Source organism: Mustela putorius, unplaced genomic scaffold (genome assembly GCF_011764305.1).
Source record: "Mustela putorius furo isolate JIRA1106 unplaced genomic scaffold, ASM1176430v1.1 tig00000508_pilon_pilon_pilon, whole genome shotgun sequence".
Taxonomy (NCBI): Eukaryota; Metazoa; Chordata; class Mammalia; order Carnivora; family Mustelidae; genus Mustela; species Mustela putorius.
In genome coordinates this window covers 20,728,325-20,740,608 of record NW_025421402.1, presented here as the reverse complement: position 1 = coordinate 20,740,608, position 12,284 = coordinate 20,728,325, and the positions used below count along the sequence as shown (strand labels likewise).

The 12,284-nt window shown below is 40.2% G+C and overlaps 1 protein-coding gene across 2 annotated transcripts in view; it reads left to right on the top strand.

Moving 5' to 3' along the window:
• Nucleotides 1–10: 10 nt before the first annotated feature.
• The window catches only part of AIDA (axin interactor, dorsalization associated), a 37,587-nt gene continuing 25,313 nt past the window's right edge, over nucleotides 11–12,284 (top strand). Inside the window, exons 1-3 of one of the 2 annotated variants that reach the window (XM_013055556.2) lie at nucleotides 11–275; nucleotides 8,020–8,089; nucleotides 8,293–8,370. In XM_013055556.2, coding sequence (XP_012911010.1) covers nucleotides 166–275; nucleotides 8,020–8,089; nucleotides 8,293–8,370 — 258 coding nt within the window. In that variant the 5' untranslated portion in view covers nucleotides 11–165. The remainder of the gene's footprint in view (nucleotides 276–8,019; nucleotides 8,090–8,292; nucleotides 8,371–12,284) is intronic. The other variant, XM_004751448.3, reaches the window with a different exon arrangement.

Here is a 12,284-nt window from a genome sequence, read left to right as displayed (position 1 = left end):
GCTGTGGCGGCAAATGGGCTTGGGCGGCTCCTCGGCGGGTGGCGGTGGTGGCCGTAGCGGTTCCTCCTGGCCCTGTTAATGTCGGGGCCAGGCCCGGGGAGGATGGCGCGCTAGAGCCCGGCCTCGCTGGGGTAGGGGCGGGAGGGGACGGGGTGGGCACCGGCCATGTCGGAGGTGACCCGGAGTCTGCTGCAGCGCTGGGGCGCCAGTTTTAGGAGAGGCGCCGACTTCGACTCTTGGGGCCAGCTGGTGGAGGCGATAGACGAGTATCAGATGTGAGTGACTAACCGCGGGAGCGGGCCAGCCGGGCTCCGGTCGGCCGCCTCCCCCTTTCTTCTGTCCGTGTCTCTTATCGTGTCCCAGGGTGGGGCCCCCGAAGGCACGGGGGCTGGGATCGCGCCGGCCCCGGACGGGCTGCCCAGGACACTGCCGCCCGCTCGCTGGGCTTTCGCGCCCCTCTCTCGGTCCGCCGCCCCGGGGTCCGTTCCATTCAACAGGTAGCCCCCCTCTCCGGGGGCGCCCGCGCTAGCAGACTGCCCCTGTCGTTCCCGTCCCCCGCTCTGCGGTCGGAGCCCTTCCCTCCTCTCCCTCGCCTCTCTCAGGTCGCGGCCGCTCAGCTTAGCTTCTCTTCTAGAATCTCCGAGGGATACTTGTGTGTTCCCCGCCCACGTTCCAGGGATGAGTGGCCTCGCTCGCGGCGGTGCCTTCCTCCTCCCCCGTGTAGGACAGGAGGGAACTGGTGGCGCTCGAGGGGAGGGGGCGCCCCCAGGAAGCAGCGGGGACCGCCCGGGGCGCCTCACCCGCCCAGGAGAGGGTCCCCTCTGGCGCCCCTTCTCCACCCCTCTTTCGGAGGAGCCGTGTTTTCACAATGCACCTCGATTCCGTTTCGGTTTCTGGGACTGTTATTTGCTTGGCTGTGGGAGTCCCACCCACCCCCTCGCTCGCTTGCTTTGGGTGGAGTCCGCGCAGGATGTGAACAGAAGAGAGCGAACTGAATTAATGGACCGCGCACGGGAGCCACCACTCCCTCTCTGGGTCCCTCCTCCCTGTCCTGTGTCGAATGTATAGCCGCTGGGTACTTTGTGAGGACCCGTTTCTTTGATCTTTGACCCGAAGTCCAATCTCTTATAACCTTTCTGGCAACCCCCCCCCCAAAAAAAACTTAAGGGGGGCTTTTTAAGTTAAAAGGCAAGATTTACGCCTATATAAAACCTTGCTGGGGCAGCGGGGTGGCCCAGTGGATTAAGTCTCTGCCTTCGGCTCAGGTCATGATCTCGGGGTCCTGGGATCGAGCCCCGCATCAGGCTCTCTGCTCAACAGGGGGCCTGCTTCCCCCTTCCCCCTCTGCCTGCCTTTCTGCCTACTTGTGATCTGTCAAATAAAGAAATAAAATCTTTAAAAAAAAAAATAAATAAAACCTTGCTTAATTTCTTGCACCTTTTACTGAAAAATTAGAACTGTCTGCTAAAATGCTATTGTTTGCAAACAGTTGGCATGAATTACTTCTTGGTTAAAAGCTAGTTATTGTTTGAGGTGTTAACTGAGTATGAAACCCTGTGAGAAAAATCACCCCCCCCACCCCCCGTCGTTGAGTGTTGGGAACTTTAAATTCTATTTCCTTTCCGTACAATAGTCTCTTGTTTTTATCTGACCATTAAGATAATTCAAATGTGCAGATGTTTTAGACCCCCAAGGTACTGACTTGTAGTTTCAAAGAGCCCTGAAAACAACCGTGCTCTGGGCCCTGTTGCCAAGTATAACAAGTACTAGCTCTGTTTTGTATCTTCGCTTGATTTCACGCACTCCTGCAACTACTTAGTGAGAACATTACTCTCATTTTACAAAATGAGGAAGCTGAAGCTCAGGTTAAACAAATTAACAGGGGGGTCATAAAGCTACTGCTGAAATCTGATTTTTTTTTTTTTCTAACTCCCAAATCCTGACTGCTGTACTACATAGTGCTTAGCACGCTTTATTTAACATGCCTGGTGTATGTGAGTTGGACAAATGAGGTTTCCCTCGTTACCAGGGAACATGTCTTATCCTTACCGTAGCTAGTGAGCACCTGTGTATACTCATTCTGCGGCTTCACTAGAATCACTTCCCCTGAAATGTAAAGCTACCTTCACTTGTCATACGGCGGGACTTAGCAGCTGTTGGCACTCAGCAGCGGACTTCACAATGGAAAGTGAAGAATACCGTGTCCAATTGAAATTACAAAGGAAAATTGAGTATGCAAGCTGTTGAGCTGGAATTTCTAGAAACATCTCAATGAGAGTAATAGCCACATACAAATCCATTGTTGGGCCATGGTACTAACCTTTGAACTTCATGATTCAGAGAAGTTCTCAAAAGAACTGCCAGTGTAGGAGGAGTAACGATTGGCTAAGATTTTGTAAATACATAGGCTACATATCAAATGAGGTTGAATTTAAAATTAATATGTTAAAAAAATGAAGACAAATTGTCCTTTTTATTTCAGTTATCTGGGAGGAAATGTTGCAGAAAAGGAGACCATTTGGGGGCCGCTAAATACTAGAAAAAAGAATGGACAGCATTTAGTGACTGGATGTTGAGAATGAATGAGGAAGAGTCTAGGATAATTGGCATTTCTGGTTGGGCAGCAGGGACTTTATGGTCTTGCAACACAGAGGGAATTTATGGGAGTGGAGATGTTGGGGAGGAAAGAAACATGTTTGTACCATCATGATGTAAGAATACTATCGCTTAAACAATGTTTTCTTTCAGTGACAAGAGCAGGAGATGTAAAGATGTATAAGATTTGATTCCTACCTTCAAAACCCTGAGAGACTAATGGAGAATTTTTAAGTAAATGGGTTTTGTTATTACGGAAGTAGAAAAAGAGTATGTGCTACCACAGTGCTTGCTGTTTCCAGGAGCATGCTTCTGCCTTAGGGCTTTTGTACTTTTTCTGGAACATTCTCTCATTATCTGCTTAGGTCCTTGGTCACCTCCTTCAGGTCTTTGTTCAGATATTATCTTAGTAAGTTTCTCTCTGGCTACCTTATTTAAAATAGTGAAACCTGTTATCCACCCCAACCCCCTCTACCTCGTCTTCCACATCCTAACCATCCCCCCGCCAATCCTGCTTAATTTTTTTCATAGAATTTATCACAATCTAAAATACAATATATTTTACTTATTCATTTGGTCTATTGTCTCTCTTCCCACTTGAATGTAAACTCTAAGAGGGTAGAGTCGGAGGTGTTTTCTTATTCTGACTATATACATCGTGTCCTAGGGAAGCTAGGCTGTTATTAAATAATTGTTTACTTAGAAACTATATGTTGTATTCTTTTGAATGAATATGGATTCAGAAGTATGCCATGGGAGCATTGAGTTGATATTAAAGTGCTGTTGGAAGATTTAAACAAATATGTGAGAATTAGAATTGCTAGCCAAGATATACCTGGTCACTTAAAAATAATTCCATGAAGCAGGCCAGCTCTTTCAGCAGCCTGGGGATACATGACCCCAGACTTCCATTAGAAGGGCATGGACTGTGTTGCTCAGAATCAGGTGTTTTGCAGGATCAGTGCTGAGGTATTAATCTGGCACACGGATGTTCAGTCAATATTTGTTTGAAGACTGAATAATCCTTGCTTTAATCACTTTTATTAATGCCTTCAACAGTGCTACTCAGAGTGGGTCTACAGAGGGGTGCTGGTCTGCAGTGAGGTAAAGGAATTGAGATTGAAGATTTAGAAACTTAATAGCAATTGGACATCTTAAGAGTTTTTATATTTTAGAGAAGTATTAGCTGGGAACAGATTGGGGAAAGAAACTAGTCCTTCACTACAGGTAGTTTGAGAAGCACTAATTTTTGTTGTGGATTGTTATGGGGTTTCCTTCAGTCACTTGTTTATGTGTTCCAAGTATGTTTTCAGCTCCCTCTTGAGAGTAGTGCTGTTTGACCTGGAGGCATCCCTGTGAGAAGAGACTCTTCTCTAGAGAATATTTGAGAGGTTTCTCGCCTTTCCCAGTAGAATGTGAACTCTTTGAGCTGCTCATCTAATATCCAGATCATGTGCATTTTCCCTCAGTGGCCAAAATCATGTCTCACTTTGTCTTAAAATGGTGCAGTCATTTATGGATTTAGAAAATTGTTTTACGCAGGCCTTTAAAAAAGTTTTTAAAAATAGTATAACTTATATACCATGGAATTCACCCATTTTTATGTACAGTCCAGTTAATTTTTAGTAGCTTTACCAAGTTGTACAACTATCACTATAATCAAATTTTATGACATTTCCATCACCCCACAAAAGCTCCTTTGAGCCCATTTGCAATCACTCCATATTCCTGCTCCAGCCCTAGGCAACCACGAATCTATATTCTGTCTCTTAAGATCTTGTCTCTTCTGGATATTTCATGTAAATTGAGTTATGTAAATTGTGGTCTTTGGTATGTGGCTTCTTTGATTTAGCCTAATGTGTTTGAGGTTCATCCATGTTGAACGTATATCAGTACTTTGTTCCTTTCTACCGCTGCGTAGCGTTAACATTGTATGGATATACCGCATCTGTGTGTCCTTTCCCTAGCTAAGGGACTTTGAAGTTGTTTCTCCTTTTTTACTATTATCAGTAATGTTGTTGTGAACATTCACATGTCTTTGTGAGCACATATATTTTCATTCTTTTTGGGTAGATACCAAAGAGTGGGATTTCTGGTTAACGTAAATTTATGTGTACTTTTTGAAGGAAACTGCCATATTGTCCAGACTGACTATACAGTTTTACATTTCTCCCAGCAGCGTATCAGAGTTACTGTTCTCCAAATTTGTGGCGTTTGTCACTGGCTCTCTAGCCGTTCTAGTAGGTGTATAAGGTACTTCACTGTAGTTTTAATTTGCCTTTCTCTCATGACTGATGATGCCCAGCATCCTTTCTTAGGCTTATCTTCCCTCTGTAAATCTGGTTCGGGAAATGTCTATTCAAATTTTTGCCTATTTTTTAATTGAGTTGTTTCTCTTTTATCTCTTGAGTTTATAAGGGTTCCTTATGTATTCTGGGTATAGGTTCTTTATCAGTTACATGATTTGCAAATATTTCCTCCCAGTCTGTTGCCTAATTTTTAAAAGCAGGATTCTGTTTGAATTTAACACCCTTGCCTGCTGACTGTTACTAGCATTTGAGCAGTTAAGAGCTACCCTCTTTCTTCCAAGAGTGACCCTGCTTAAGTTAACAGTCACTATTAGCATACGGTATGTAGAACTATTCCAATAAAGAAACTGTGCCACATTATAACTTCCCTGATATTGGAGATATATAGTTGACATCATTAAATAGAGACTATAATTCCTAAAAGAGAACTTCATATAAGTGGTAGGCCACCAAGAATTAGAAATCAAGTGCAGAGCAAGGACAAGAATAATGGCTGTTTCTGTTTTTGTGTTTTTTTCTGTGTAGAATCCACGAAGAGAGGGTCTCTACATGACACCATAGGATAATATTATGGGGGTTCTACCTTTGAGGTACAATAAATAAATGGATAGAAGCAGTTTAAGTAACATAATGGAGTGATTCTTGGCAAATGTCAATAATTTTTGGTAGGAGTTAGATCGGATGGATGCCATCAAATATAATGAACTTTACACCTGAACTCTGAAGGCATGATTGCATAGAATAGAACTCTCATCTAAGAATATTTTTTGGAAACTCAGTGAACTGTCTTGCAGTGGGCTTGGTAGGAAATCTAATGCTTGCTACTCTTTGCACTCTTGGTTTTATTCCCCACCCAGAATGGTATAGTATGCTTGAGAATTACGATTTTTAACTTCTTTTGCCAGTTACAAAGTGTTTCACCAAAGAATCTCTCGATTTCTAAAATTTCTAAAAATTGAGATAAATATCACATAAGATCTCTCATTGTAAAGTTGTACCATTTGGTGACTCTAGTATATTCCCAGAGCCTTCTTTGGCTCTGCATGGTTATGAAGCCGTCACCAAAATCTCGTCTCAGAACATTTCCATCACCCTCAAACCCCATACCTGCTATCAGTCGCTCTCAATTCCTTCCTTACCCCAGCCCCTGGCAACCGCAAATCTGCTGTCTCTGGGGACTTACCCATTCTGGACATTTTGTGTAAATGGAATCATATGTGATTTTTTTTTTTTTTTTTTTTTTTGCATCTGGCTTCTTTCATTTAGCATAATGTTTTTGTGGGTCATCCGTGTTGTAGCATGTTTCAATCTTCATTCCTCTTGCCACCAAATCGTATTTCGTTGAGTGGATGCACTACATTTTATTGATTCATTCTGCAAGTTGATAGACATTATGGGTGTTTCCAGTTTGAGCGTCCGTGTGTAGGTTTTTTTGTGTGAGCATGTTTTCAATTCTTGGACTATACCTAGAATTTTGAAATTGCTGGGTTTTATGTATGGTAACTCTATGTTTAACTTTTGAGGAACTGCCAAACTGTTTTCCACAGCGACTGCATCATTTTACATTCCTACCAGCACTGTATGAAGGTTCCAGATTTTCCATATCTTTGCCAACACCATTATTTTTTTTTCTCTCTTTTTAGAAATTGTACCCATTCTAGTGGATATGAGGTGGTATCTCATTGCGGTTTTGATTTGTATTTTGTATTTCGTTGTATTTTGTATTTGTATTTGATTTGTATTTCCCTAATGACTAATGATATGATATTCATGTGCGTATTGACCATTTTTGTATCTTCTTTGGAAAAATGTTCAGGGGGCACCTGTGTAGTTTAGTCGGTTAAGTGTCTGACTCTTGGTTTGGCTCAGGGCATGATCTCAGGGTCATGAGATCGAGCACGGAGTCAGGCTGTACGCTCAGAGGGGAGTCCGCTTCTCCCTGTGCCTCTCCCTAGCTCGCGCTTTCTCAGTCTCTCTCATTCTCTCTAAAATAAATAAATAAATCTTTTTTTTTTTAAAGTTCAAATTCTTTTTCCATTTTTAAATTAAGTTACCTGTCCTTTTATTGTTTCATTGTAAGAGTCAGTCTTTTAGTTTTTATTGTCTCAGGAAGAGCTTTGGGGATGCCTGAGTGGGTCAGTCAGTTAAGTGTCTGCCTTCAGCTCAGGTCAGGATACCAGGGTCCTGGGATGGAGTCCCGGCATTGGGCTCCTTGCCTGCTGGGGAACCTGCTTCTCCCTCTGCCCCTCCCCTTGCATGCTCTCGCTTTCTCTCTCTCTCTGTCAAAATAAATAAATCTTTTTTAAAAAGAGAGAGAGGGAGAGAGAGCAAGCTTTGGATCCTTACTGTTGAGTTTCAAGATCCATCCTTGAAAACTTATCCAAGGCCTAGCTGCTATTTTTAAGAATGATAATTGGAAAAAACAATGATTTTCATGTCTGATTGGTGGAAGATTTTCTTTATTTTTCATGAAAAATATTTTGAAAAGCATAATTTAATAGACTTATCATTTTGTCATGGCTGTTATTTGGACTAATCTTATCAGCAAATTAATGATAGACTGATAAAGTGTCTCTGGCTGGTACTATGACTGGTGCTCACTGGAAGTGTCTAAGCAAAATCTGGACAACTGCTTATTGGCTTGTTAAAGAAGAAATTCATGCATACTGAAGAAAGTTGGATTAGTTGCCACTTGAGATTCTTTCCAGCTCTAAGATTCTGTTTTTACTGCCTAGAGCTGAAATTTGTCCCAGTGCAATGGTATAAAAAGTATTATATCTTTTTTTTTTTAGATCTTATTTATTTATTTGACAAAGAGAAAGAGGCAGGGAGAGAGGGAACACAAGCGGGGGAGTGTGAGACGGAGAAACAGGCTTCCCACCAAGCAGGGAGCTTGATGCGGGGCTGAACCACCCAGGCGCCCCAAAAGTACTATATCTTATTTTCATTTTTGTTGTATAGAGTTTGATTCTAAAAATAATGTAGATTTAGACTTTGAAAGCACAGCAACATATTATTGTACTTCATTGTCTCTTTTAAAAGATTTAAATTATTTCATTATTGAGATAGTTTGCTTTCCTTCAATTCTGAAGAATGTATTGTTTTCTTCTTACAGATTAGCAAGACATCTACAAAAAGAGGCCCAAGCTCAACACAATAATTCCGAATTCACAGAAGAACAGAAGGTACTATAAAATAATCTCTACATATTATCAGATTCCAAATGAAAAAGATTCTGTCTTTCAAGCCATTAAGCAAAACCAACAGAAACTTATACTTAAGTACAAAAAATGACATTATTATGCTTTGGGGAACATAGAGTGATCGCTGAGGTAACACATGATTTACCAGTTAGTGACTTTCTCACTTGATGAATTTCTCGATTCAGCCATTCAGACTTAAACTTCAGTGGAGGCTATCTACACTCTTTGGGAGAGGGGTAGATTCCAGAGGCTCAAGTTTGACTGTGAGTAATTCTGTCCAACTTCAATACTTTTTTAACTCTGAATTTTCTTAACCCCTCTTCTTCCTCTCAAAACAAACACAAAGCTAAGGGGGGGAAAAAAAATCCCCCAAAAGCCATCACTGAAAAAAAAATTGATAATAAAATAATAATTTTTTAAAAATAGTTCAAGTCAGGAATTTGGCATAAGAATCCATCAGCAAAATAAATGCATAAAGTTGCAAGATGTCTCAGTGGTACCTTTGAATTAAGATTTTAACATGTTGGAGTCGGTGCCCTGGACTTTTAGAGATTATAAAAAGTGGGATACTTTAAGAAGCTTTGCTTTCAGAGAGTGAGAAGAAACAGGAAGAAGCAAGTCCCATTTTTTCCTGGCGCAGAGTATCTAGTGTTAAGTCAAATTTTAATCTTGTAGATAATGAAAAAAATTACTGTTGTCAGTTTTTCCATCTCTTAAGAAAAGACACTGAAAACTGTAGTGACTTAATTTGTTTTTATTAATCCTTTTTCTGTACAAGGAGTGGGAGTGGTTTTCTGTGTGCATTTTAAGAAAGTCTAAAATTTATTTCAGTCCTTTTCCTATTTCATTTGACTCTTACGTATAGGCGTTTGAACAGATAAAAACACCAAAGATTAGGGTTAGGGTATTTCTTACATAAGTCAGTATATTTGCATCTTAAAAATACTTAGTATCTACATCACCTATATGTTTTTTTTGTATTTAGAAAACACGTTATTCCAATTTACTGGTGCATTTTTCTTTTTTCCTTTACAGTTGTTAATGTATGCAGTAGATTTAGGAAACTTAGGTTTAATTGTTACAGAGGAAATGATTTGTTTGCTTAAGGAAAGGAACAAAGACTACATGCTTTATCTCCTCTATAAAATATGTAAACTCTAGAAATTGATTAGAAAGTGATCTGCTGGGACGCCTGGGTGGCTCAGTTGGTTAAGCGGTTGCCTTTGGCTCAGGTCATGATCCCAGCCTCCTGGGATCGAGTCCCACATCTGGGCTCCTTGCTCAGCAGGGAGCCTGCTTCTCCCTCTGCCTCTGCCTGCCACTCTCTCTGCCTGTGCTCACTCTCTCTGTCAAATAAATAAATAAAATCTTTAAAAAACAAAAAGTGATCAGCTGACATCACAAAATTAATTTGAAACAATCTCAAATATTTGAGTATGCAAATTAATAGCTGACAAACTTATGAATATGGAAACAGATGAAAGCCTAGGGGATTTTTTTAAAGTTTAATGATCCCGCCTCCACTAATACTTGAATCACCTGTTTGCCTGGTGTTACTTCCATGCTTTGTCATCAGTACCTTAGGACCTCTGAGCCACGTGACCTCAAATAGTAGGTGAGTTCACTTGAAACAAAGCAAAATTTTTTAAATGCTGTCAAGAAATGAGCTTTGTCGTACAATGATTAAACTAACAAGAAAAAATAAACTTTTTCTTAGTTTTCTTTAACTTTCTAAGTCTGAAGCAACCTGATGTTTGATAATGTTCTTTATTCTTTAATTTATAACTTCCTCAGCAGCCACTGATGCTGCCTTGTTTTTAGTTTATACAGACCCACGGATCTTATACCCCATAAGGCCTGGGGAGCTTGACCTAGGGGAAAAGCCTGAGATCTGGAGTCAGACGACTTGGTCTTGAATCGGGGCTCTGTCCCCCGGCCCTAATTTCCTTACATATGAAATGAGGGATTAGATAACCCTACATGATCTTCACTCTATCTTCTAATGACTTATACCTTTGAAGTTTTCTGTACCTCTTCCTTTCCTGGAGGCCTGATTTTGGAGGTATTTCTTATTTATAATACCTGCGTAGGGGGCATTTGTGGCTCCTGCTCGTGACTAGAGAGAGAGCTTGTGCCTGCCTATTCCTTGAGCTTGGAGAAGGACCCCCAAATCATTCCGTACTACATTAGGAACATAAGGCAAGTTAAATGCATTTACAAATTTAATTTTCTTTAAAAATGCAGGTGAAACATTCACAATGGGCCAAAAAACTCATACTGACCTATAGACCTTATTTTTGAATATCACACAAGGAAAAAGTTAGAGGCTCCAAGTTAATGATTAGGAAACAAAGATTTCCCAGATGATTTGGGGGAACACTGCCTCTGAAAAATGAATAGATGTTATTTGAACAGAGAGTCTGTGATTTGTCAGGGCTTTTAATATGCTAATGTATATGTTGAATTTTTTTTTAAAGACTTTGGTAATGGAGTGTTTCTTAGATTTGTTTGCTTTTGGAGGCTCCCCCCTCCCCTTATAGAACACTTCATTGGGTCTAATGTTCTGAAGAACATGTTATAGGAGATTTCGAAACCAACTGTTAGGTCTGCAAAATTAATCGAATGCCAGACCTGGCACATTAGCCAAAGGCCAAAGAAGAAGAAACCCAAGTGCGTTTTCCTCAAAAACGGGGAAGATGCAGAATATATGTTATATTATTCTCAGCAAAATTGTTCTTTATGTTTTCTATTTTGAATTGTATTTTTTATGCTTTTTGCTATTCTCACTGTTTTTACAGCAGTGACAAATCTTAGAATTATGCTAACCATTCATAGTTTCTGGGACTACAAAAAATTTTTCTAGAAAACAACCAATATTTCTTTATGAGACTTTTTACTGTCTGGCTCACAATAAGCTTTTAAAAAATAGTTGATGAATAAATGCTTTGTTGGCGCTTAGGTTATTGATATGTATCCATATAAATTATTTAAGATCAAAGAAATATTAATTTTTGAGAAAATAGTATATGTATCTTGGTATTTATTTTAAATCTAAACTCTAGAGCAGAACTACTGATCTCTTTAAACTTTATTAATTAGTGATTTTAATCTTCATGTGGATTTGCTATTCATAATATTCTCAAAGATTTCTGGTGGAAAGTGAGAAAGTTTAGGATTCCTGTTTGATCCTCCCTCACAATTCGTTGACTTAGCTTCCATTTCAACCCTCAATAGTTTTGTCATTATAACAACTGAGTTTAGTGGCCAAAGAATAGCTGCCAAAAGCTTTCATTCCATTAAATTCCCTACTTCGGTGTCGTAGATTTTCTCATGTAAGTTTCTGGGCAGAATAGAACATCCTGTCTCATGATGCTTAGAAAGTTTTTCCCTGTTTTGAATCGAATTTGTAGTAATGAGAGTTCCAGCACTAAGGGCTTGTTTCCTATTTCATAGGGTCCCCCTTCCCCCTTCCCACCGATCCCCCGCCTGCCCCTTTTCCTCCCACCCAGCCTCCCTCTGGCTGGAGGGTAGACGACTGGCTGTTTAAATAAAAAAATCAGGTCTGGACGGAGACTGCTCTACTTCATGTGTATTTTTTAGACTTCTTTTTCCATATGTAAATTGAATAAGTTTAAGCAAAATTAACTCGGCTCTTTGTCTGTTTTTATGCCATCTTCTCCTTACCTGCTCTTTTTACTAATTTCCCTACCATGGACAAAATAGCCAATATCCTGAAAACGAGGACATTTTCCATTTCTGTACCATATTAGGCATGAGCAGTTAATTTGAATGAGGCGCTAATAATTTAAATCTTTTAAAACTAAGCTTCATTTACCTTCAGTGCTTAGTCTTAATGTACATTAGTTAATAGTACTTATATGGGGACATAAGTGACCTTGTGCTGCTTCATCGTTTTTCCTGACCATTTGTTTCTAAGAAAGGTGACACGGTTACAGTAGCAAGCACTTGATTTTGACATCAATAAATGCTACATGTTTTAAAAGTCATTGCTGCAGCTGAAAATGATAGTGCTTTGCTCCCTTTTTAATACTGATGTTGGGTGTGGTCCCTTAAAGTAGTTATGAATAAGGCCTGTTGGTATTTTGCCACGGTTCAGTAGATTCTGTGTAAAGAGCTGTTGGTTCTGCTAAACTTGCAGAAATGTTTAAATTTAAAA